At 47.5% G+C, this 27,188-nt stretch overlaps 1 protein-coding gene across 1 annotated transcript; it reads right to left on the bottom strand.

Annotated features, from left to right (window-relative positions):
• Nucleotides 1–3,257: 3,257 nt before the first annotated feature.
• On the bottom strand, nt 3,258–5,816 carry FRAT2 (FRAT regulator of WNT signaling pathway 2). Its single transcript, XM_067709826.1, has one exon. The coding sequence runs from the start codon at nt 5,349–5,351 to the stop codon at nt 4,656–4,658; it is 696 nt and encodes a 231-aa protein (XP_067565927.1). The 5' UTR covers nt 5,352–5,816; the 3' UTR covers nt 3,258–4,655.
• Nucleotides 5,817–27,188: the final 21,372 nt, after the last annotated feature.

Below are 27,188 nucleotides of genomic sequence, written 5' to 3'. Positions count from 1 at the left end.
ACTTATTGATTTGGGTGAGTTAAAAAAGAATCACAAGCTGGTTATCATCTTGTTACCTTTGCCCTGCCTTTTGCCCGTTTCTTTTTTTACTGTCTAAATTAGATTCGGTTTCCTAGGTTTTCCTGAAAATCCTCCCCAGACACCGGAGTCATAATCACCTTTCTCCAAATGCACCATAAATAGTTCTTCTTTTCAGCTGGGTTAAGCAGAGCAAGAACTCACAGGGCAGATGTTCGAAACACACTGCTTAACGGTGCTGATAAAGAGAAGCTGAATAACTTCAGGATTAAAGAAAAACAGTGAAGGTCACGGAGCAAGCTCTGATTCCATATACCCTGGACCTGACCACGGAGGGCATACGTAGTGATCACATAGCTATAGCTCTGCGTTTGTGCGAGTGCACCTGTGCATGTAGACACACATACCCAACCATCCCTTACAGTTCACCCTTCAGCCTCCCTTGGCTTCTCTGGGTTCTACTATTGGTCTTTGTAAAGTGCTTAGCACAGAGCCTGGCACATGGTAAGTGCTACGTACATTGGCTAGTGTTTTTCCTTCCCAACTGACAGCATCTCCCAGGCTCCGTCCACCCCTCTTAACCCTAACTGCCAAGTCTTTATCTTCAGCCCTAATCTCTCTTCCAACTCCTAATCACTTAAGACGCACCAGGCTGCGGTCCCTGTAACTTCCCACATGAAACTCCTAATCAAGCCCCTCCCCGACCACACACACTCACACAACCAGCTCCTTGCAACTTCCCTATTACTCTTGTCCTTCTGGACTCAAGACTTGCAGAATGTTACCAGGGAAACCTAGACCTTGGATCCTTCAGAAGATGGAGTTGTCTCAACTCTGCCCATGCCCATGTCCTCAGTTCTGTGCCCATCCACTCCAAGGGACTAGGGATATCCCAGCCACAATCATCCCTGGGCCAAGTACTAGGAATGGGCTATCCCAAGCCGCAACACCTTGGGAACGGCCAATGCCTCCTTTGCACAGACACTTCCCCAGGCCCAGGACTCTGCTCTCTACAGCCTTTGCAAACGGCTGATTGGTAGCTGGGGCTGAGGTTCATGAGGAAATGTGTGGGTAGGCTCAGACAGAAGGTAAGAGGTTCAGCTTAAGAGTCATGAGTTCAGATCCTGTTCGACCACCCACAATTCCTACCCCTCCCCATTGTAAAGAGTGAAGGGCCGTCTTGTAAAAGGTGCCTACCAGGGCTTCCCTGGTGGCACAGTGGTTGAGAGTCCGCCTGTCGATGCAGGGGACACGGGTTCATGCCCCGGTCCGGGAAGATCCCACATGCCGCGGAGCGGCTGGGCCCGTGAGCCATGGACGCTGAGCCTGCGCGTCTGGAGGCTGTGCTCCGCAAGGGGAGAGGTCACAACAGTGAGAGGCCGCATATGGCAAAAAAAAACAAAAACAAAAAGGTGCCTACCAGGGTTCCTGCCCAAACAGGGCTCAGTCCCCTTTCTCCTTCTCTCCACCTCGCTTCTCAGCTCCTGAAGATCTTCAGGTCCTGTCAGTCTACAGTCACCACTCTAATTTCATTCCTGAGTGCTGTCTTGGCCATGTTGCAGACCCAGAAGACAGCTGCATTGGGTGAGACCTCACCATCTTGGCCCTATGCCCTCATCTTACAGACTTGAGGTTCTAAAAAAAGCAGCCATCTACCATTTGTTATCTGTGCCTCTCTTATGCAATTCCTATTACCTTATGTGAAGGTCTTGGCCCCAAACCTGCTTATGGGTTCTTCCAGGATGTCTGAAACCCTGCCTCATCCCGGATCCCCAGTGCCTTGCACATATGTGGCTGGCCTGCAAGAAAAGTTTGAAAATGGTGATGCTATTGTGTTGAGGCATTTATTGGGTCAAGGTTTTTGTGGGATGCTCTTAAGAACTTTAATAAATCCAACATGGGAGAAAATGGTGTCAAGAAAGTCTCATGGAGGTGGTACAGCATGACTGGAAGCTCTGGTTGAGGAAAGCAGGAGAAACTAGAGCCACACTGCCTGGGTTCAAATCCCAGCTCCTTAACTTAAAAGGTGGTGACTTCAGGCAAATCACTTAATCTCCTGGGCCTCGGTGTTCTCATTTATAAAATGGAGAAAATAGTGCCTACCTCATGACGAATAAAGCCATGACATAATGAGATAATGATTCAAAACACCCAGAACAGTACCTGGCACGTGTGTCAAGTGCCAACCCCCGGAATGATGACAGCAGAGACAGACCATCTGGAAGGTGTGTGGAGGTGGCCTTCTGGAAGTTCAGGAAAAGGGACTTATATGATACAGAAGCAAAAGAGGTGGCAGTGACTTGTGCTCACAGTGGAAAGGAAAGGGTGGCTGAAGTGTTAGGGCACGTGGGGCACGCTGAAGAGACAGATGGGGGCCACTGAAGGAAGAAGGGCCAGTGGTGGCAGCAAGAATCAGCAGCTGTCATTTTATAAGCCCTTAAGTGTCCCAGACACCTCAGGTCCTCGTTTTACCCTCCCAACCAACCTATGAAGTATTATTGTTTTATACATGAGAGGAGGAAAACGCACAGAGCTGTGACTTGCCTACTATGACACAGCTGCTGAGCAGCGTGGCTGAGTCAAACTGAGTCACTGAGCAGCCTTCCGCTGCAGCCCGTGTGAGAAGGTGCTGGGCAGGACAGGTGCCCCTGGGGCTGGTTAGCAGAGCTGGGCTGTACCAAGAAAGGCTTCCTTGTGGGAAAGGGCCCCAAGCCTGGGGAAGATAAGACTGAGGGCAGAACCAGGAGGGCCACTTAATTAACTGAACCCCCATCTGCTCAAAGCACCCCATTTTACAACTACCAAATACACTGCTGTAAAACCCTATTGTCTTTCCCTAGGCCACAGCTCAAGACTGGGTCAGTCTCAAAGGAGAAAATAGGCAGGATCTGTCTAAACCCTCACCATTCTTCAAACACAAATAAATCAGAAAATTCACCTCCCTCCACCCTCCTCCAGATACAACAAATCGCTTGGCCTCTGCCCTCCAGCCTAGAAAGTTTCTGGACTATGTTCTTATTCCAAAAAGGGCGTGAAAGCCCACCTAGCATGTTTTTAAAAACCTGGACTGAATTTTCTGATCTTGTGGAACATCGACCCAGAAGCACTCATCGACTGCAGCTCCACTGGTCTCCATCTCACACCTCGACCCCAAAGTCCCCTCTCCATCACGACTTCATTATGAAAGGTGTCCCCTCTGTGCTTTTTCCCCCACCTTCCACCAAAAAGCCAAAGCATGCTCCAAAACAAAAACCAAATTTATTCAGCAGACACTTTAATTAAGAAATCCTATAAATCAGGACCACCACAATTTCAGACACTCCGGTGCGAAGTGTACGTCAATAGCTACATCTGGAGGATGAACAAGCCATTGAATCTTTTAAAAAAATTAGTTTAGCTCCTTTACAGTTTGGGGGTGGCACCTTACTTAAAGCACCGTCAAGTTTCATACGGGTAAAGCCTGCGGTTTCTCCTCTTGGAGAGTCCCATTTAAAAAACGGTTTCGGTCACTCACAAAGAGCTGGTGGCAGAAGGAAACTGAGGGGTGAAGACCCACGAAAGCTCAGACCTATGGCTCCACAGAGGACCAGAACAGAGCAGAAAAACAGCCGGGGTCTCATCCATGCAGTGAAGACATCAGAAAGGGTGGAATAAGAAAGGCCAGCCGGGAGGGCAGGAAAGAGACATAAGACATTGTTTATGCCTGTTTCTGAGAAATCTCATGGCACGGCCAGGAGTGGCCTCACGGGAGGAGGAGGAGCTCTGGACAGCAGGAGAGAACAGAGAAAAAAAAATCTCTCTCCTCCCACAGCCCTCTCCACCTGTGTGTCCTCTGGAGACGCTAGGAGGTGGCGAAGCACAGACAGGGCTCTTCTCGGAGCAAGAGAAAAAAGACACAGCGGTCAGTTAGCTCTCCCAGGAAGCCCACAACCTTCCGTCCAAGCACACCGTGACCTTGAAACACAGGTGGCAAGGTCAAGTCATTTAAAAGTCCACATCCACCTCGACCCACCTTCAAAATTCTCCACCTCCCTACCCCCGACAACTGGAGCTCACATCTCCCACCTCGACCAGTCACCGATGTGATGGGAGAAAGGGGGCGGGCGATGCCAACCCACCCACCACCAAGCTTTTACATTCTTCTTCCCTCCGGAATTTCTTTGCACAGCAATTGTAGCACCATTTTCACTAAGTTCCTCCACCGGAAAATAAAATGTATTCGTGTCATCAGTTTTCAAGTATTCTTACAAAGCCCTCGCGATTCTCGCCCCTTGGAGCCGTATCTTTAAACAATCCAAGCACACGACACCCCCAAGAGTTAAGTCAGGTACAAGTTGATGCAAATAGCTGCCATAGTTCTCCCAGTTTTATCCCAGGTTCCTGTCCCCGAGGTGGCCGGGGAAATTCTCACGCGACACGTACGCGCCCTGGCCCGTGCATTTCTCCACACTCAAGTTTTCGCCGACAGCCTCGCCGGGGCGGGTAACTTCTCGGCTTGAGGTCTCTCCCCACTAGCCTCCTTGCAGCCTAGGCGGTCGCTCCCAGGACGGCAACGGCGGCTTCAGCTCAAGGTTGGGGAAGGCACAGGACGCCGTTGGGTCCCCGCAGCGGCTTCTTCCTCCTCCAGGGTCCCAGGGTCAGTGCAAGGCGCCGGAGGGCTGAAGGGCGACAGGGTCCGGTCGGCTGCGGCTGCCCCCGGGTCCGGGGGGTACCGCGGGGCCCGTGGCTGCCACCGCGGCGACGGCTCGCTGGAGCCTCCGCACGGCCTCCTTGATGAGGTTCCCCGAGAGCACCAGCTGCTGCAGGAGCCTGTGCGGGTCGTCGTCGTTGGCGCGCGCCCCGGCTGGGGGCCATCGTCGCTGTTGCAGGCGGCGGGAGGCGACAGCGCCCCGCAGCCATCCTCGCCGGCACGGCCCGGGCAGCGCGCTGGGGCTTGCGGCGAGCTCGGCCACAAAGTAGGGCGCAGCCCGGCCCCGCACCCGGCCACGGTCCCCGAGGGCGCAGCGCAGGGCCCCCGGGGGCGCCGGACCCCCAGTCTCGGCCGAGGCGGGCGGCAGAAGCAACGGCAGAGCCGGGGCTCGGGCCTTGTCCGCCCGCACCACCGCCGGGGGTCGCGGGGGCTGCAGTGGCGGCCCCGGGGGCGCGCACGGGGAGGCAGGGCGGTCCTGCGCCGCGTCCAGCTGCAGCGTCTCGCCGATCTGGGCCACCAGCCGGTCCACCTCGCCCGAACCGCCCAGAGTCACCGACTGTTCCAGTAGGAGGAAGCTGTCCTCCTCCTCCTCCTCCTCCTCTTCCTCGTCGGCTTCCTCTTCCTCCTCCCTCCGGCACGGCATGGCCCCCCGCGCGGGCACCCGGAGCTCTGCGGGAGTCGCCGGCGGCTCGGCTGCCCCCGGGGCTCGGTGGGCCGCGGCGGAGCCGGGCGCGGTGCTGAGGCCGAAGCCGGAGCCGGGGCGGACGCGGAAGCCGGAGCCCGCCAGGCACTCTCGCCGCGCGCCAGCAGCCGCGGGAGCCGGAATCCTACCGGCTCTGGTTGATTTGTAAACAATGGGTGACGTTGCCTTCGGGCCCTACCACCGCGCCGGGGCAGGGGGGACAAACGAGGAAGTGGCGCAGCGCGGGCCGTCACGGGCAGCGCAGGGCCGCGGCCGGAGCCTTCTTGTGTCTGCGCTGGGTGTTTGCTTAGGAGGGGATCTGGGGCATGGGGAGAGCTTCGTACTTCCCGACCGGATTAGCAGCACAGGACTATGAAGACTCTGAGGTGGCCACGATTGGATTCTCCCACTAACGGACACACCCACCCACACACCCAACCACTCATCCTCCGACGCTTCCTCCCTCCCCACGTGTCAGCAAGACTTGGGCGGCCCCGCTCCCCCTCCCGCGCACCCGCAGTCAGCGGGGCCCGGGAGTGGTGGGGGAGGGGCGGGCCCTGCGACCAGCTGGCTTGGGAGGGGTGGGGCTGGGGAAATTGGGGGCGGGGAGGGGACTTCGTAATGGAGGGCGGAATGGCCCTGAGGTGGAGTCTCGGTGCCTGCTCCCTCCGCCTAGTCCTCAAGCGCTACGACCCAGCGCGAGAGAAAGACGCGCCCCCGCCTGGCTAAAGACTTTGTTCATTAAAGAAAAAAAAAAAAAAAAAAGCCGCGCGGCCAGTAAAAAAAGATTTAAATAGAAATATAGGGCGATGAAAAAAACCTCTCTAATCATAGGAGTCAAACATGGTTCACATATTAAAAGTTTTTCTTTTCCAGCCTTTTTCTATAAAAGTGTTATACAAACAGCCACTCGTATACAACGTTATACACTTTTCCACTAGCATTATCCCGTAAACGGTGTTCGTGTTATTGCATGCGCCTTGAGAACATGTAATGATTACGCAAGTTTCCATTAAGTGGCTGTACCATAACTTACTAAATAATTCCTTTAACGTTTGCGGTTTACCTCATTTTACCGTTGTAAATAAGTGCGTGACTAACATTTTTGTGTGTAAAACGTTTTCCGTGTTGATTCTTTCCTAAGAACATATTCCCAGGAATGGGAATTCAGGTCAAAGGATATGGATATTTTAAGGTTTCTGATAAATGTACCAAATTGCTTTCCAACAGTGGGTAAATTTACTCTCTCATCATTCATGTGTAAGCATACATTATTCGTTGCGCCTTCACTGGTATTAATACTTGAGTATTATAGTTATTTTTCTGATTTTGTAGGTGAAATGGATCTCATTTCAGTATTTATTTCTTTGCTTTTAGTTAGGTAGAGTAGTTTTCTAAATGTTTAACCAACTGTACTTCCTTTTTTTGTGAATAGTTCTCTAATAAGTTTTTCCTATTGATTTTTTTCTTTTGTATTTGCATGACTCCTCTACATGCCAGAAGTTCACTCTTTTCATAGTTTGCTGTGAATATTTCTTCGGTTTTTGTTGGTCCTGTGGAGTTTTTTTTTTTCACTAAAACTTAAACTTTAATATAGTCAAATCTACATAAAGTACCTTCCTTTGAAACTTCTAACACAATGCTAAATTTAGTCTTCTTGCCTCCAGAAAGTTATTAAATATTACGTTCTATTTTCCTGAGATTTTTCTAGTGCCTTGATTTTTTTCAAATCTATCTGGATTCATTTTGGTCACTGGTGCAGGGAGATGATACGATTTTTTTCCCACCACAGAGCTTGTCAGGCAGGGCTGTAGTTCTTCAGGACAGAGGTGTTTGGGCACTGTAAACACAAGCTCTGCCCTGAGCAGCTCCCAGCTGCTGGTTAAGCCAAAGGTTGTAAGGACTGGGTGGGGCTGGGAATATTATGATCAGTCTGTGTGCGAAGTCGAGAAAAACCTTGAACAGGTTGTACCAAGACCTAAAGAGATTCACTGTCTCATTCCTGCCGCGTCTGGGTGTGTGGCTCCTGGCAAATCAGTTTACAAGCGAAAACACATGTAAAATGGAAAAAATAATCCCAGCCCTGCCTCCCTCTGAGGATTGCTTTCAGGATCAAATAAGATAATGGGAGCAGGCTTTGTCAGGCATTACACAAATGTAACGTGGGATTAGGTCCAATGGTTTACTCACAGAGGCCTGGCTTAATTCCAGCGATTCCCTGAGGGAATCAGCTAATATATTCATGATAAAGTTTCCCCCTTACAGCCCACTAAGTAAAACATACCCCCAAGGCATTACTCCCTTGAAACTGCCTTGTCCCTGAATTCTGCCCAGGGACCACCCTGACCTGGGATTGATTAAGGCCTTCTTGAAGTCAGCCCAAAGGCTCCCAAATCCCAAGGTGTGACCCCCTACAACTAGTTCTGCAGGTTTTGCTGACAGATCCTTTCCCAACAAGCAGCCTTCCTCCTGCATCTCTGTGGAGGGCTCTTCACACGCTTTACTGATGAGGACTGAAAGCCATTTCCCCCAGAGAGAGTGATTTTCATTTTCATTCTGATGGTACTTACTGGAGAATTTCAAGGGGAATGAAAATTAGGGGAGGGCTTATGGATTTCAGCAGAGTTAAATAAATGGGAATTTTTTTTTCTCCTCTCTGTAAGATGATGCCTGCCCCTAAGTAGAGAAAAGCAGTTTTATGCTCCATTGACTTTAAACATTAATGGAGCTGGTGTAGCTATTGTCTCTAACCCAGCATCCCTGGAAGTCGTTTTTCTTTTCTTGTCAGGGTAATTCCCATAGTGTTCTTAGTACTAAAGGAAATGGAGCTGAGATGGCATTCTTTTAAAAATCTTCCCTTTGTAATGTTGCTTTTGTGTGGAGATTGCTATGTAAATATGCCGGGACTTGGATATTATACTATTCATTATAAAGATGAATTCATTACAAAAGACCAGTTCCATTTTCTGGGGGCACTTCTCTGGAGAGCTCTGAGAGAGGAAAGTGCTGTGCTGGACCAGTGGGAGGCAGAGAAATGCCCTGGATTAGGAATCAAAATACAAGATGCTAGAGAGGCTCAGATGCAATTAAAAGTAATGAGAGGGTATCAGAAAGGGAGGCGATGAGAGCTGCGTGCCTGGCACGCTGGGCACCTGCCTGGAAAGAGACATGGAGGGTATTCAGCATCACCCGTGGAAGGACACAGAATTCAAGGATTTTCTGAATTTTTTTGGACTGCATTGAAATTCTTCGCAAGGAGTTTGCTTTCCACCTGGACTTTGTTTTCAGTAACCTGTACTCAGACACACCAGCGGGGATGAAGAGACAGACTCTAGGCTTGGAACTCCACCTGCATCCAGCCATGTCATCCTTCTGTGCCTCAGATCCTGAATCTGTAAAATGGAGGGTGATCCTTTCTTTACAAAATTGTTATATTACATAAGAATATGTATGGGGGGCTTCCCTGGTGGCGCAGTGGTTGAGAGTCCGCCTGCCGATGCAGGGGACGCGGGTTCGTGCCTCAGTCCGGGAAGATCCCACATGCCGCGAAGCGGCTGGGCCCATGAGCCATGGCCGCTGAGCCTGCGCGTCCGGAGCCTGTGCTCCGCAACGGGAGAGGCCACGACAGTGAGAGGCCCGCGTACTGCAAAAAAAAAAAAATGTATGGGAAGACTTATCACATGACCTTGGCAGGGGTGATGTTGGAGTGAAGCTCTGAGAAGCAGAAATAGTCTTAGTGATGTGTAAGCCTAAAAAAAGGGGAATTCTATGCTGTGGTCCATGAACAGATGAATAAACAAGCTGGGGTAGAGCCATGCAATGGAATATTACTCAGCCATAAAAAGAAATGAAGTGCCGATGTGCTACAACATGATGCTCAAAAACATGCTAAGTGAGAGAAGCCAGAAACACAAGGTCGTGCATGTGAAAATATCCAGAATAAGTAAACCCATAGAGGCAGAAAGTAGATTGGTGGTTGCTTAGTTCTGGGGAGCGAGAATGGTGGTGGCGGGGGAATGACTGCTAAAGGGTACGAGGTTTCCTTTTGGAGTGCTGAAAATGTTTTGGAGCTTGATAGCGGTGGTGGTTGCACAGTGCTGTGGGTGTACTAAATGTCACTGAATTGTACACTTTAAAATGGCTAATTTTATGCATGTGAATTTCACCTCAGTAAGAAAAATTCTATGCTGTATCTGGTATTTGATCTAGTTCTTTCTTTTTCTATAATTGTAACAGCAATCTATTTGGGGATTTGAAGTCATCGCAACTTCACCATGCTTCCAATGCAGGTTGCCGCTCTTTTTCGACTTTGAAGTCACATTGAAGATGTCAGATCAGCTGATTCCCTCACTCCTGTTGCATGATTTTCTGGCCAAGGTGAACTGGGTCTTTGTCTTCCCTTGCTAAGGAAGCAAAGGCTAGTCCAGAGGCAGCCAGGGGACCACGGTGGGCCTGATAAAGATCTTCAGTCGTCCTTCCCATCCCAAAGTTTTCTCCTGGTTACCTGCTTCTCTCCTTTGTGCTAAGGGTGTTGGTTGGGAAAGTGGATACAGTACAGTGCCTAAAGGGAAAGGGGTTACTTTTAATAAAATTACGACCTAGGTAATCATGATTAGAATTTGCCTTGGACAAAACTGTAGGTTCAGATCACAGATCAGTGGTCGCCAAAGGTTCAGTTGGTGGAGGGGAGGCTGTGACTACAAAGACGAGCACGGGAGTTTTGGGGGGCAATGGGGGGGCGATGGAATTGCTCAGTGTCCTGACTGTGGTAATGGTTACACAGATCTACACTGGTGTTAAAACTCAGAACTGTACACCCAAACAACAAAACAAACTGTAAACACACACACCATATATTAATTATGGTGGCAGATGCATGGGTGTATATATTTGTCAAAACTCAATGGACCCTTCGGACTTCCCTGGTGGTCCAGTGGTAAAGAATCTGTCTTGCAATGCAGGGGACGCGGGTTTGATCCCTGGTCAGGGAACTAAGATCCCACACGCCGTGGGGCAACTAAGCCTGCACACCACAACTACTGAGTCCGCGCACCTCAACTAGAGAGCCCACATGCCCTGGAGCCCTCGTGCCGCAACTAGAGAGAAGCCTGTGCCACGATGAAATATCCTACATGCCGCAGCTAAGACCCGACGCAGCCAAAAAAATAAATTAAATAAATAAATGTTTTAAAAAACCTTAAAAAAAACTCAATGGAGGGGCTTCCCTGGTGGCGCAGTGGTTGGGAGTCCGCTTGCCAATGCAGGAGACACGGGTTCGTGCCCCAGTCCGGGAAGATCCCACATGCCGCGGAGCGGCTGGGCCCGTGAGCCATGGCCGCTGAGCCTGCGCGTCCGGAGCCTGTGCTCCGCAATGGGAGAGGCCACAACAGTGAGAGGCCCACGTACTGAAAAAAAAAAAAAAAAAAAAAAGAAAAAACCTCAATGGACACTTAAAATGGGTAAATTAATTATATGTGAAATATAACCGCAATAAAGTTGATTATCAAAAATTTGCCTTCGGGGCGACTTCCCTGGTGGCGCAGTGGTTAGGAATCCGCCTGCCAATTCAGGGGACATGGGTTTGATCCCTGGTCTGGGAAGATCCCACATGACGCAGAGTAACTAAGCCCATGGGCCACAAGTGCTGACCCCATGTGCAACAACTACTGAAGCCCGCGTGCCTAGAGCCCGTGCTCCGCAACAAGAGAAGCCAGCACGATGAGAAGCCCGTGCACCACAACGAAGAGTAGCCCCCGCTCACCGCAACTAGAGAAAACGCATGCACAGCAATGAAGACCCAACACAGCCAAAAATAAATAAATAAATAAATATTTTAAAAATTGCCTTGGAACATGAAAGACATATGCTCTATAAGTTCTCTATAAGTCACATCATATGGGAAAGTAGGAAAGATGACAAATGGGCTGCTGGTTGTGTGACAGACCAGGCCTCATAGGGTGTGGGAAGTCCTGGCAGGGTCACCACAGCCTGGAGCTCAGCTTGGGAGGCTGTAACCTCCCCCCATTCGCTTCAAGTAGGCCATTCTGGATTTTCCTCCTGGAGTAACTTTGCTTCTGGTTTCTTGGGGGAGGGAAGGCACAGGTGAGTCCAGCATCTACAGACCCTGACACACAAGTGCACTGAGGCCTTCTCTTTCCTGCTTCAGACTCGTGCAGGAAAACACCAGACCTCCTTGGAGACAGTGCTGGTCTCCTCCTCAGAAAAAGCACATGACTTCATTTGGGAAAACATAAGCCCATTTGGAAATACAGACTTGAGAACATTGTCTAAATTCATTCTTACCCGTCACAGGCCTGTGCCCCTATGTCTAGTGAGCTGTCCAGGGCCCACAGCCTTCTGGTCCTGACCAACTTTAGAGGGGGCACCACGTTGGGAGTTGGGTGACTTGGGTAGTAGTCTTGGTTCCTCCAGTACCTGGATGCTGGGGACAGCAGTCCCAGCTCTGGGCCTCATGGTCCCATTTGCAAAGCAAGCAGTTTGGACTCAACTCCTGAAGGCTGCCCTGGCTCTAGGATGCTGCGTGAGCAGCTCGGCTGTGATATCCAGGCCCATAATCTCTAACCCTTCATCGTACTACTCCTGCAAAATTAGGATGGCCAGCAGCTAGTGCCGAAAAAACTGACAAGGGCATTGGGAGACTTTGTGCTTTTTACTCTGTTTGCAATTCTGTAAAATGGACATAATAAAACCATCTAATTTAGGAGCTGTTCTAAGCAGAGAAGGAGGAGCCAGCTGCACCTGGTGCTCAGCTTGACAGCCCCAAGTAAACCACGGCCCCTCCCTCTTAATCCAGGCCCTGTGAATGCACACTTTTAGAAACCTATTAGCCTTGATTTGGGGTTCATTCTTTTCTCTCTACTACTATATGGTTTTAATATTTTCTTTTCTAGCAGTCTTGCCATATATTTGGCTTTTATTATATAAATCTGTGGATACAGACGGACTATACATTTAAGTAAAATAAAATTGCTGTCTCCCCCAAAGAACAAACAAACCTTCAAGGTTAAATTAGATAAGAATTTAGGTAATAATTCCTAGCATTTATCTGTAGTTATCATTGTGCCATGTACTGAGCTTAATGCCTTACACATACATTTTATCTTATCCTCAAAACAAATGTGTGAGTTAGATATGATCATCTCTATAGTATAATATAGAGATCTATAATATAGAGAGGATATTCTCTCTAGGGAAACTGAGGCACAGAGAAGTAAAGTAACCAGCCCAAGGTTACACAGCTAGCAAGTGGGGGACTGGCCTTTGGGTGACCCACCATCCCAATTTGCCTGGGACCCTCCTGGTTTTAGCCCTGAAAGCCTGCTGTCCTGGGAAATTGCCCTAATCTCAGGCCAACCAGGATAGCTGGTCGCCGTAACTCAGTGGTCCTCAACACTGAGGGCAACGTGGCTCCTCAAGGGACGTTCTGCAATGGTAGTTGTTATAGTAATGGTAGTTATTACTATTTGTATTACTATTACTATCACATATAATTTTTTAATTTCTCATCCTCCCTCTTCTTACCACCATGATATCCCTACAAAAGTATTATCAGCTCTACCAAACCACTTCCCATGCTTGTAGGAGGAGGAAGGGTGTTGATTGGGAGTACCCAAAGTGAAAGGTACCTACTTTTACTTTTTTAAAACTCTTTTTTCCCTTGCTTTTGGAGCAATTATTTATTTATTTATTTATATTTTTTGGCCACACCGCGCAGCATGTGGGATCTTAGTTCCCCGACCAGGGATCAAACCCACGCCCCTGCATGGGAAGTGCAGAGTCTTAACCACTGGACTGCCAGGGAAGTCCCTACTTTAAAAAAAAATTTTAACCAGAACCCACTTTTCTGGCTCAACCAGTGTTTTTTTTTTTTTTTTTTTGCGGTATGCGGGCCTCTCACCGTTGCGGCCTCTCCGGCTGCAGAGCGCAGGCTCAGCGGCCATGGCTCACGGGCCCAGCCGCTCCGTGGCATGTGGGATCTTCCCAGACCAGGGCACGAACCCGTGTCCCCTGCATCGGCAGGCGGACTCTCAACCACTGCGCCACCAGGCAAGCCCTCAGCCAGTGTTTAATGAGAGCTCCGAGCCTGCCCCATCCCGTGCAGCCTTCAGCCAGGAAAAGAAGGCTGGCTGCGGAGCAAGCAAAGGCAGCTGAATACATCAATGAGTAACCCCCCTGAGCTGCTGCTGCTGTGTTTTGTGCTTTCTTCCAAACCTGGATCCTCAAAGGGGACTTTGCTATTCTCTTTTCTGAAAAATGAGAGTACATTGTAAATAAAATCATTTCAAAGCATGGTTGCTTAGTGGTTTCTACACACAAAGGGAAAATCCTCTAAAAGGTAAACAGCCCAACCAAATGTAAGGTAGGAACTTTGGGGGCCAAGGGTCCTTAATTAGTGGCCCCTGTCCTTTAGAAGTGGCTCTAAGCCTCAAAAAGTTAAACAGAAATACTATATGATCCAGCAATCCCACTTCTGGGTATATAACCCAAATTGAAAGAACTGAAAGCACCACATTCATAGCAGCATTATTCTCAATAGCCAAAGATAGAAACAACCCAAATGTCCATCCAGATTTATGAATGGATAAACAAGTGTGTTATAGTCATACAATGGATTATCATTCCTCCATAAAAAGGAAGGGAAGGGCTTCCCTGGTGGCGCAGTGATTAAGAATCCGCCTGCCAATGCAGGGGACACGGGTTCGAGCCCTGGTCCGGGAAGATCCCACATGCCGCGGAGCAACTAAGCCCATGCGCCACAACTACTGAGGCTGTGCTCTAAAGCTCGAGAGCCACAACTGCTAAGCCCGCGTGCCTAGAGCCTGTGCTCCGCAACAAGAGAAGCCACCGCAATGAGAAGCCCGCGCACCGCAATGAAGAGTAGCCCCCTCTTGCGGCAACTAGAGAAAAAAACCCGTGCACGGCAAGGAAGACCCAATGCAGCCAAAAGTAGAAAATAAAGTAAAAAAAAAAAAAAAAAAAGGAAGGGAAATCTGACACATATGAGAACATGGATGAACCTTGAGGACAGTATGCTAAGTGAAATAAACCAGTCACAAAAGAATAAATATTGCATGATTCCACTTATATGAAGTACCTAAAGTAGTCAAATTCATAGGGACAAAAAGTAAGACAGAAAGCGGCTGGGGGAGCGGAGGAATGGGAGTTGTTTAATGGGTATGGAATTTCAGTTTGGGATGATGAAAACGTTCTGGAGATGGATTGTGGTGATGGTTGCACAACAATGTGAATGTACTTAATGCTACTGAACTGTACACTTAAAATGGCTAAAATGGTAAATTTTGTGCTATATATAATTTATCACAATGAAAGAAGAAGCGCCAGTTGCCTGGAAAAAGGAAAAAAAAAAAGACAGACAATAACAAGTGTTGGCAAAGATGTGGAGAAACTGGAGCCCTTATACATTGCTGATGGGAATGTGAAATACTGCAACAGTTTGGCAGTTCCTCAAAAAGTTAAACATGGCCTTAGCATATGACCCAGCAATTCCACTCCTGGGCATATAACCGAGAGAACTGAAAGCACATATCCATACAAACACTTGCACAAAAATATTCATAGCAACATTATTCATAGCAGCCAAAAAATAGAAACAACCCAAATGTCCATCAACTGATGAATGAATAAACAAAATATGGTATATCCATACATGGAATGTTATTTAGCCTTAAAAAGGAACGAAGTACTGATACATGCTGCAACATGGATAAAACTTGAGAGCATTGTGCTCAATGGAAGAAGCCAGACACAAAAAGCCACGTGTTATATAATGCCATTTATATAAAATGTCCAGAACAGGCAAATCCATAGAGACAGGAAGTAGATTTCCAGGGGATGGGGGAAGGGAAGCAGGGCATGAGGAATGACTGCTTAATGGGTATAGGTTTTCTTTTTGGGGTGGTGGAAATGTTCTGGAATTAGTGGTGACAGTTGTAAAACACTGAATTGTGTGCTTTAAAAAGGTGACTTTGGGGCTTCCCTGGTGGCGCAGTGGTTGAGAGTCTGCCTGATGATGCAGGGGACACGGGTTCGTGCCCCGGTCCGGCAAGATCCCACATGCCGCGGAGCGGCTGGGCCCCTGAGCCTGCACGTCCGGAGCCTGTGCTCAACAATGGGAGAGGCTGCAACAGTGAGAGGCCCTCATACTGCAAAAAAAAAAAAAAAAGGTGACTTTGGGGAATTCCCTGGCGGTCCAGTGGTTAGGACACCGTGCTTTCAGTGCTGAGGGCCCAGGTTCAATCCCTGGTCTGGGAACTAAGATCTAACAAGCTGCAGGGTGAAGAAAGAGAGAAAAGAAAGGAAGAAAGGAAGAGAGAAAGAAAGAAGTAAAGAAAGAAGGAAAGAAAGAAGGAAAGAAAGAAAGAAGGAAGGAAAGAAGGAAGGAAAGAAAGAAAGGAAACAGTCTGGCAGTTTCTTATGAGGTTAAACATAAACTTAGCATATGACCCAGGAATTCCAATCCTAAGACTCTATCAAGAGACATGGAAACAAGTCCATAAAAAGGCTTGGGCCTGAATGTTCCTAGAAGCGTTAGTCATAATAACCCAAAGGTGGAAACAATCCAAATGGCTATCAACTGGTGAATGGATAAACACAATGTGTGTATACCCATACACTGGAATACTATTCAGCAATAAAAAGAAATGAACTACTGAATCATGCTAAAACATGGAGGAACCTCAAAAACACTATGTTAAGTCAAAGAAGAACTATGTTAAGCCAGATGCAAAACACTACATATGACTTGACTCCATTTATGTGAAATATCCAGAAGAGGCAAACTTACAGAGACAGAAAGCAGACCAGCCCGGGGCTGTGGATGGGAGCAGAGAGTAACAACAAAGGGGCACAAGGGAAGTGTTGGGGGTGATGGCAATGTTCTAAAACTGGAGGTTGGTGATAAATTATATTAAAAATCATAGAACTGGGGCTTCCCTGGTGGCGCAGTGGTTGAGAGTCCGCCTGCCGATGCAGAGGACACGGGTTTGTGCCCCGGTCCGGGAAGATCCCACATGCCGCGGAGCAGCTAGGCCCATGAGCCATGGCCGCTGAGCCTGCGCGTCCAGAGCCTGTGCTCCGCAGCGGGAGAGGCCACAACAGTGAGAGGCCCGCGTACTGGAAAAAAAAAAATAAATCATAGAACTGTACATTTACAGTGGGTGAATTTTATGGTATATAAATTATATATCAACAAAGCAGTTAAACGTTGCTTTAAGGAAATTTATTGTCAATAAAGGAAAACTCTAGAGCTGTGGTTCCCAGCAACACAGGGCTATTCAGCACTTGAAATGTAGCTAGTCTGAATTGAGATGTGCTGTTTAGTGTAAAATACACTCTGGATGGGCTTCCCTGGTGGCACAGTGGTTAAGAATCCGCCTGCCAATTCAGGGGACACGGGTTCGAGCCCTGGTCCAGGAAGGTCCCACATGCTGCAGAGCAACTAAGCCTGTGTGCCACAACTACTGAGCCTGCGCTCTAGAGCCCTCATGCCACAACTACTGAGCCCACGTGCCACAACTACTGAAGCCTGTGCACCTAGAGCCCATGCTCTGCAACAAGAGAAGCCACCACAATGAGAAGCCTGTGCACTGCAGCGAAGAGCAGCCCCTGCTCGCCACGATTAGAGAAAGCCTGCACGCAGCAACGAAGACCCAACGCAGCCAAAAAAAAACCAAAAAAACAAAAAACACACTGGATTTCATAGACTTAGCATCAATAACAGAATGTAAGCTATTCATTAATAATTGTTTACATTATTACATGTTAAATGATAATATTTGGATATATTAGGTTAAATAAAATATATTACTAAAATTAATTTCACCTTTTTTCTTTTTAAACGTGGCTACTAGAAAATTTTCATAGGTGACTTGCATTATATTTCTATTGGTCAGTGCTGCTCTAGAAGCAGGTCTAACTTCAGATGAACCTTGATCTAGCAGCTTAAAAATGTCACTAAAGGCCTGATTTCTTTCCAGTTCGCTCTTCCATGGCGTTGGTTTCATCCTGTAGCTAGCTACTCTCAGTGTTGCAGCCAGCAACTCTTAGAGGGACATGCTTCTTCATCCAAGAGTAGAGAGTCTGGGTATCAGAATCTTTCCCAGAAGGTCTGGGATTCATGCATTGGACTGACTTAGTTCACATGCTCACCCCTGGGTCAATCTTGTGGACAGGAGGAGAGACTCCATCGATAGTTCACATGCCCTACTCCCACAGCTGGTGATAGAGTCGACTTCTCCAGTATCACATTTTTACCAGAACTGAAATCAAGAATGTACAGAAGGGAAAAGAATGGAATGAATGCTGGGGAAGCAACCAAGAAATCTCCACATTGAGAAAGAGACCACAACAACACAGTGTGATGAGTGAAGTCATAGAGGTATAAACAGATTGCCTGTGGTCTGTTCTTGCTATTGTTTCTTTTCCTTACTCATACCTTGTCTCCTAGTATGCAAGTTATCACTGATTGAATACTGGACATTGTATTTGAAAAATTATTTATACAAATAATTTGGGAGCTAGGATGATGTCATCCTCCACATAGGATTTTTGTTTGTTTCTATCAAATTCCTGGGAACCCTAGGAGTCTGGAAACACCTTACTCCAAATCCTAGCCTCAAGATTCCCTGGGCCACCCAGACAACTTGATGGTAATTTGCAAGTGTATGTGACATACCTTAGATTTATCCTTAGTCCCAGTTTGTAGTCCGTTAGGGTCCCAGCTTAAGGTGTGTGTATAATTTATTTGGGTCTCCACTCTTGGTGATTCCTAAACTCAAACTTTTGTCTCCTTAACCTCATGAGGCCCCTAAAAGTGCATTTCAGCCTCAAAACAGACTCTTTGTAATTTGCACCACCACGCATCCACCCAAACAAAAGTTTCCCTTTTGCTGGGCTCTCTGAGTCCTACCTACTCCTGAGGCTTGGTCAGGTAATTCCTCACTATACTGTTAGCTTTTTGTTACTTTTTAAAAGTTATGTCTTTTACACCAAAGTGGGAAAGTGATGGTGTGATGAATTGGGAGATTGGGATTGACATATATACACTAATATGTATAAAATGGATAACTAATAAGAACCTGCTGTATATAAAAATAAAATTCAAAAAAAAAGTTTTGTCTTTTTAAATGTTTCATCCTACTTCCTTTATTTTTAGCAATAAAGTACTTTTTAAAAATAAATTTACTTATTTAGGTCTTCGTTGCTGCGCATGGGCTTTCTTTAGTTGCAGCAAGGGGGGGGTTGCTACTCTTCGCTGCGGTGTGCGGGCTTCTCATTGCGGTGGCTTCTCTTGTGGAGCACCGGCTTTAGGAGTGCAGGTTCAGTAGTTGTGGCTCACAGGCACTAGAGCACAGGCTCAGTAGCTGTGGCACATGGGCTTAGCTGCTCCTCGGCATGTGGGGTCTTCCCGGACCAGGGCTCGAACCCATGTCCCCTGCATTGGCAAGTGGATTCTTAACCACTGTGCCCCCAGGGATGCCCCAATAAAGTACTTTTAAATTAAGGTATATACGTTGTTTTTTTCAAACATAATGATATTGCACCCTTAGACTACAGCATAGCATAAACATAACTTTTATGCACTGGGAAACCAAAAATTTCATGTTACTTCCCCCCACTCCCCTTTTTCTCTGACCCCACCGCATAGCTTGTGGGATCTCAGCTCCCCGACCAGGGACTGAACCCTGGCTCTTGGCAGTGAAAGCGTGGAGTCCTAACCGCTGGACAGCCAGGGAATTCCCCTGTGTTACTCCCTTTATTGTAGTAGTAGTTGCTTTATTGTGGTGGTCTGGAACCAAACCTGAAATATCTCCAAGGTATGCCTATAATGTTCTTGACAGAGTTTGAAGTCAGGGTCATGCTAGTCTCATAAAATGGGTTGGGGGCTTCCCTGGTGGCGCAGTGGTTGAGAGTCCGCCTGCTGATGCAGAGGACACGTGTTCGTGCCCGGTCTGGGAGGATCCCACATGCCGCGGAGCGGCTGGGCCCATGAGCCATGGCCGCTGAGCCTGCGCGTCCGGAGCCTGTGCTCCGCAACGGGAGAGGCCACAATAGTGAGAGGCCCGCGTACGGCAAAAAAAAAAAAAGGGTTGGAACGTTCCCTTTTATCTACCGTATGAAGGAATTTGTGCAAGATTGATGTAGTTTTATTTTTAAATATTTGCTGGTGAAGCCATCTGGACCAGGAGTTTTCTTTGTGGAGTTCCAACCTTTTAAATAGTTATAAAGCTATTCAGAATTTTTTTTGCAATTCAAAATTTTTATAGATTATACTCCATTTAAAGTTATTATAAAACTGACCATATTCCCTGTGCTGTACAATATGTCCTTGTAGCTCATTTATCTTATACACAGCATCCTACTTTTTTTAGTTGAACGTCAGAGAATTTTGGACTGAATTGCTACAGAACTCCTCACCAATGACCTTCGTATTACTAAATCCAATAATCCTCACCTTACTTGAACTTTCAGCAGGTTTGATGCAGCTAATAACCTCTTTTTCCTTGAAATGTTATCTTCACTTAGGATACGATGTTCTCCTGTTTTGTGTTTTATTTTGTTTTGTCTTGTTTTTTTCTACCTCACTGGCTGTTCTTATCTGCCCTTAATGTTGGAGTGTTCCAAGCTTAGCCTTAGATGTGTTTTCTCTATCTACACTCACCCACTTGTTGATATCCAGTTTATTTGCTTGAAAACAGACAGACACACACATGTTCCCAAATGAATACACCTACCCTGGGAGCTCTCCTCTGAGTTCCAGATTCATATATCTAGTTGCTCTAGCAGCTCCATCTCCATTTGGACGTCTAATAGCCATCTCAAACTCAATTGTCTAAAACTGAACTCCTGACTCTCCAGCTCCCAAATGCTTCATCTGTAGTCTTTCCCATCTCAGTTGATGGCCACTCCAGATCATGTGACCCCTATGTTCACCGTCTTCCAATGGCTCCCCTTTCCACTGCAAGGAAAATGTCAAAGTCCTTACAGTGGCATATAAGACACTACGCCAGCTCATCTCCCTTACTCTCAACTCCAACCACTTTTCTTTGAATAACCCGAGCACATGCCTACCTCAGGGCCTTTGCTCTTGCTACTTCCTCCATCTAGAGGAGTTAGCTAAAGCCTCAATTATTCAAGTCCTTAATCAATTTAAAGTTAATTGCCCAATTTAAAGTTGAAATCACCCCTCCTTCCCTTCCAATACTCCCTGTCCCCTTTTCTGCTTTATAATTCTCTGTAACACTTATCGCCAGCTAACATACTTCAATTCCATATTTATTTTTTGGGTTACCTCACTGAGGCTAGGAGTTCTCTTTGTTTTGTTCTTTGATGTATCCCTAGTGCCTAGGACAGTGCCAGACATATAGGGAGCAATGATAAAAAAGGATTGAATGATGGAATGGATGAAATATGTCCAGGCCTCGTGGTCCAGAAAACAAGGGGCCCAGCTTCCCTCTACTGTGGCTGAAGATCCCTCCACGAACAGCACTGAACTTCATGTGGCAGTTTTCATACCACTTAGAGCCATTTCTCACCATCTCCACCACTGACGCCACCACTCCCCACCCCAGCGTAATGCACCGTCCCCTCTTGTCTGGATTGTTAACAGCAACTTCCCAGCAGGTCTGCTCATTTCCTCTTTTTTTAAAAAAATTTATTTTATTTTTGGCTGCGTTGGGTCTTTGTCGCTGTGCGCGGGCTTTCTCTAGTTGCAGGGAGCAAGGCCTACGTTTTGTTGCAGTGCGTGGGCTGCTTATTGCGGTGGCTTCTCTTGTTGCAGAGCACATGCTCTAGGTGCGCGGGCTTTAGTGGTTGCGGCACGTGGGCTCAGTAGTTGTGGCTCTCAGGCTCTAGTGCGCAGGCTCAGTAGTTGTGGCGCACGGGCTTAGTTGCTCCCTGGCATGTGGGATCTTCCCGGACCAGGGCTCGAACCCGTGTCTCCTGCATTGGCAGGCAGATTCTTAACCACTGCGCCACCAGGGAAGTCCCCATGTGCTTTATATTTATTTTGTCTGTCCCCTCCTCATAAACTTTGTGAAGGCAAAGTTCCTGTCTGCTTTGCCTACTACTGTATCTCCCACGCTTCCCAAAATGTTTTTGTAGAAGGAAGGAAGGAAGTCCTTTGTTCAGAGTAAATGCACAGTGCAGGTGTACGAAGAAAATGATGGAAAGGAAGAAAGAAAAGACTTGCAGGCTGACTCCACCCCTCCTTGAAAGGGTACAAGGAAGAGGAATGAATACCCAGCAAGCAGCGCTGCCCCACCCCACCCCACCCCACCCCACCCCACCCCTCCCGGCCCTCCCAGCCCTCAAGAACTTCAGTCCTGGTACAGCTCCACCCTCCCCTCACCAAGTACAAAGAAACTTCCTCTGCAATTAGTTTTAGTCTGAGTTGCAGGGCTTTGGGGGTGAAGAGCCTGCAAGATGACTTATGGGAAGAACAGACTCTGGTGTCCCAATCGCACGCAGTGTTTTGAAACTCACAGCCAAGCCTCTTTGCAACACCGTGCTCACCCGGGGCTAAGCTACTTCTGTTTCGGGCAGTGTGGGCTTGAACTCTGGAGGCCTGGGTGCTCCCTAATGCCACCTGCTTAATGTTGCCTTTGGGGTCTCAGCTGTAAAGTGGGAATCACGACAGTAATCACCTTAACGTGAGGAGGCTTGTAACTGTCCTCTGTACCTGCACAGGAGATTTGAAACTGGCAACTGTGGATCAGGTGTGACTATGTCCCTGTGTGAAGTCCCAAGGGAGGGGATCCATGTGATTCCCTCTAATGACCCTCCAGTGGAGAGGGAGGGGCTTTCTTCAAAACAAATACTAGATGTCAGCTTTGCTCGCTGATTACTACTTGTTTTGGAGGTGTACGCACCTACTCGGAAGGAGTTGAACTAGCTGCCGGAATGATTAAGGAAGGCATTTTTCAATAAGTATTATCACACAACGATCCAATCAATACAGGCATACAGGCGACCGTGTAAAGTGTAAAATCTGCTCGGGTAACACTGTGCCTCGTCATTTTTTTGAGCATACTTACAACGGAGGGCTGGTCCCGGGGTTATTGGCTGTTATTCAGGCTCAGTTGCCTCAAGTCCAAGATCTACGGCATAGCAACCATTCTGGTGCAAAGCAAGACTTTTCAAGATCTTGCAAGACCTACAGAGGAGCCATAAGGACTGTATGGACTATTCCTGGCATGGTTCACAAATCCATCTGCCTGTCAGCGGCGCCTCAGGTCCTCTCTGAAATTCTGGCCTAAACTTGTATCAGCTCTGTAATTGGTACATATGGACCTACAGGGTGACATCCCTGGAATCTGGAAATCAAGCTGCCCTCTAGAAGTCAAACCCTTCAGGTCCACACATGATGGACAGGATAAGTTATCTGCACAAGGCCTCAGAGGGAACAGGACACCTCCCTGCTTGGGCTTGGAAATGCGATCCAGGCATGCCTGCATGTGAAGAAAGCAGGAGCCAAATGGAATCTCAGAAAAGCTTCTGGACAGCAGGTAAGTGGCTCCAAAGAACCCAGAAGGTACCACAGACCTTAGGCCTGTTCTGCAACAGTAACCAGAACAGAGAGGGACCCAGTGGGCAAGATATATCCCATACACCAAGGACAGCCATCCTACCACAATGACATTACTAACATATCACTCACGTGATTCCCTTTGCCCAGGTTCATGCTCACTAAAGCCTCTGATTTTGACTCCCTTTGCAGGGGACCGCATGAATGGAGCAGTCACCATGACACCAAGTCTCTGGCCCTGTAGCACTTATATTTCTCATTACAAATTAATAAATGGCAAATTTGACTAGGCCTCTTGTGAGACTATTTTTTCTTCTCGGAACACGATCGACTCTGATTTTAGGTTTGCAAAGCTGATATCCAGACCTCACCCGGGGATGTGCATGCAGCCTGCACATGCAGGCCACCACACCTTCACCTACTTTCTTAATCAATACTTACAGACTACTGACCACAGCCCCAAATGGGAGAAAACCTTCCTGCACTGCAACCTTGGGCCTGGATGACTCAGCCAGCCTCTAACAACCTGGTAAATATATTGTTTCTTTCTTTTTAAAACATATTTATTTATTTTGGTTGTGCCGGGTCTCAGTGGCGGCATGGAGGATCTAGTTCCCCAACCAGGGGTCGAAACTAGGCCCCCTTCATTGGGAGCCTGGTAAATATTTCTAATGGCAGCAGTGACATTAAGCGCAATTTCAGGAAATGGCGAGCCAGCTTACACTGCCCCAAATCAGGGTGCTTTTCTGGAGTACAGTCATCTACCCAATCGTAATAATGTACACCAAAAAACAGAACAAAGAGCTGTCATCATGTCATTTTCTAAATGTTGCTTTGCATATGATCCAGCATCTAGTGATGGCATTAAACTCCTGCATACATCAAGGAGCAACATACTTATGGACTCAAAGATCCTTTCTAAGTAAACTGAGCTACATCTACTGGGCAGATGTTTAAGCCAGGACATTGAAAACATGTTTATGAAGTGTTTATACATCAGTAGGTTAAAAATTTTGTGATAGCCAAGTGCAAATTTAGAATATAATCTTGTAATTTAAAACTCTATTTTTTATCCAAAAAAGCCCTGTGTATAGAAAAAGGAAACAGGGATGAAATATATAGGATTAACAGTGAGAATTTGGTGGAAGGATTCTAGCCCATTTTTCACTTTTCTGTTTTCTTTTCAAACGTTCTGTGAAACTTTATTTTTATTTATTTATGTTTTTGGCCATGCTGCGCGGCTTGTGGTATCTCAGTTCCACGACCATGGATTGAACCCAGGCCCTCAGCAGTGAAAGCGTGGAATCCTAACCACTGGACCGCCAGGGAATTCCCAAATCTTCATTAATTTTAAGTAAAATACAGAATACATTCTAATTTTCTAAGTTACCTTTTGAAGAAACGTATGCAACCAAGATGAATGAAAACAGAGACTACTTAAACGTCTTAAGTAATTTTCCCACTTGTTGCAAACAACAGAGAAAACACAGGATCAAACATGTGGACTGAGGCAGGCTTGCAAATGAGCCAAAGACCTAATAAGACAGCCAATGCCAGGAATGAACTGTGGGGACAGTCACCATCAGGCCTGCTGACGCCATCTTGAGAAGCAACATTTCCCAAGAAGGGGGAGGGTTGGCTTAACCTGACCCACCTGTGTCCAGAAGTGTCATGATGATGGGGGACACGAGCAGATTGCCTTTGCAAATCCCCAGCATGATGCCAAATCCTCGGCCAGCACAAGGGTTGCTGTTTTGGTGCAGCCAGGGCGGGTACGCTTTGTCTTCCATTTCTGAGGATGGACCCCAGAAAAGAAAGCCTGAAGTCTCAGATTCTGACACTGTCAAAAGCATAACGAAATTAAAGTAGTAAATCTGGATCTTGTTGGAGGCTCTCCACCATTCTAGTTGCTCTGAAATCAAATGAGTCCCGCGCTGATGAATACGCCCAATTCCCCTCCATCCCACTGTAGAAACAAAAGCGGCACTGACTTTCCTAACAGATGTTTCAAGCACCTGCAAGTTTCTGGAGCAGATTAATTCTTGCCTTTGCATCAAGATAATTTGCATTTGAAACCTACTTCCCAAAGGATATGAAGTTCAACACATCACTAACACAAACCTTTCTAGGTCACCCGCCCCCTCCCACCTTTGAAAGAAACAAAGCTCCTCGGAAAATACGCCATAATAAGCAAGTTGCTTCAAAATTTTAAGACATCGATCCTGGGCAGTTGGCTCCCACCCATACTTATTTTACATGAAGCTTCCTACTGCATGTGCTTACATTTCCTGAGAAAAGGAACAGGAAAGGGCTGGGCTAGCTTAACTTGACCTACCTTGTGTCCAGAAGTGTAACGACAGGGGGTCATGGTTGCACCACCTTTGCAAGTCTAATAGCCACCTCTTTTGACTTTTTTTTTTTTTGACTTTTCTTGCTTGCTTTCAAATTTCAGACTTTCTGTGAACAAGGCATGTCAACAGCGCCACCTCTGGGCGGAGTGTGGTTCCTCTCAGCTTCCTAGCCCAAAATCAGCAGGAGAAAATGCCCTAATTTGGGGGCAACTGATCAAGTTGACTTGTGTCCCCTTAGAGGATGAGTGGAATGGTGCACAGGGCCTCCTGAGAGTCATTTCAAATGGGGAGATTTTGAGATAATAAAAATTATCAATCCAGTGCCGGGGACAAGCATACCTGGGGGTGCGGTTCTTTGCTTCTTGATTCCTGCTGGGAAAGCACACACAAGGGGTTCCCTGGGCTGATGGGACAAATGACCTTAGGAGCAATGGGAGCTCTGCACCAATCCCTTCTCTGCTCCAGACCAACAAAAGCTGGACAGTAGGAATCACATTGCTCTTTGTACCACAACTTGTCTGGGAAAAAAGAGAATGTGAAGATCAGGAAGTTGGGTGATCAGGCTGCACTTGACACACAGAGGGGCTCAGTAAACAGTCCGTTGAATCAGTGAACAAAGCTGCTGGGAGGAACTTGTGCCCTGGGGCAGCCAGTGCTGCAGCTCTCAGCCGGCTGTCTCCCCTTTTTATTTTTATTTAAAAAAAATTTTATTTTTGGCTGCGTTGGGTTTTCGCTGCTGCACGCAGGCTTTCCCTAGTTGCGGTGAGCAGGGGCTACTCTTTGTTGCGGTGCACGGGCTTCTCACTGCGGTGGCTTCTCTTGCTGCGGAGCACGGGCTCTAGGCACGCGGGCTTCAGTAGTTGTGGTGCATGGGCTCAGTAATTGTGCTTGCAGGCTCTAGAGCCCAGGCTCAGTAGTTGTGGCGCACGGGCATGTGGGAGCTTCCCAGACCAGGGCTCGAACCCGTGTCCCCTGCACTGGCAGGCGGATTCTTAACCACTGCGCCACCAGGGATGTCCTGCCTCCCCCTTTTTAGTCCGAGTTCCTGGTGCTCAACCACAGCTCCACAGACCAGCCCCAGAGCATTCGCTGCCCCTTCTGGTGCTACAAACATCACCTTCTAACTGGGACTGTGAAGTCAGGGAGACCTCCTGACACAGGTGGGTCAAGATCCAAAGGGCATAAAGAAGCTGTGGCACATATATACAATGGAATATTACTCAGCCATAAAAAGAAACGAAATTGAGTTATCTGTAGTGAGGTGGATGAACCCAGAGTCTGTCATACAAAGTGAAGTAAGTCAGAAAGAGAAAAGCAAATACCATATGCTAACACATATATATGGAATCTAAAAACAAAACAAAAAAATGGTTCTGAAGAACCTAGAGGCAGGACAGGAATAAAGACACAGATGTAGAGAATGGAATTGAGGACACCGGGAGGCGGAATCATAAGCTGGGATGAAGTGAGAGAGTGGCATGGACATATATACACTACCAAATGTAAAACCGATAGCCAGTGGGAAGCAGCCGCATAGCACAGGGAGATCAGCTCGGTGCTTTGTGACCACCTAGAGGGGTGGGATAGGGAGGCGGGGAGGGAGACGCAAGAGGGAGGGGATATGGGGATATATATATAGGTGTAGCTGATTCACTTTGTTATACAGCAGAAACTAACACACCACTGTAAAGCAATTATACTCCAATAAAGATGTTCAAAGATACAAAGGGCAAGATCCAAAGCCTGACCCAGGGCTATCACGCTACGCCCCCCGACAGCACGCTGGGACAGGAGAGCAAGTGGTCAAGCCACTGTTGCCAATGACCAGACACTGTTCTTGTACATGCGGCGGCAGGCGGTGGCGGGGGGGGCAGGTGATAA

Source organism: Pseudorca crassidens, chromosome 16 (assembly GCF_039906515.1).
Source record: "Pseudorca crassidens isolate mPseCra1 chromosome 16, mPseCra1.hap1, whole genome shotgun sequence".
In the NCBI taxonomy this organism is placed as follows: Eukaryota; Metazoa; Chordata; class Mammalia; order Artiodactyla; family Delphinidae; genus Pseudorca; species Pseudorca crassidens.
This window is presented reverse-complemented; position numbering and strand designations above follow the sequence as displayed.

Excerpts from the sequence above, each read along its gene's own strand:
- FRAT2 (XM_067709826.1), bottom strand. The coding sequence starts at position 5,351 with ATGCCGTGCCGGAGGGAGGAGGAAGAGGAAGCCGACGAGGAAGAGGAG.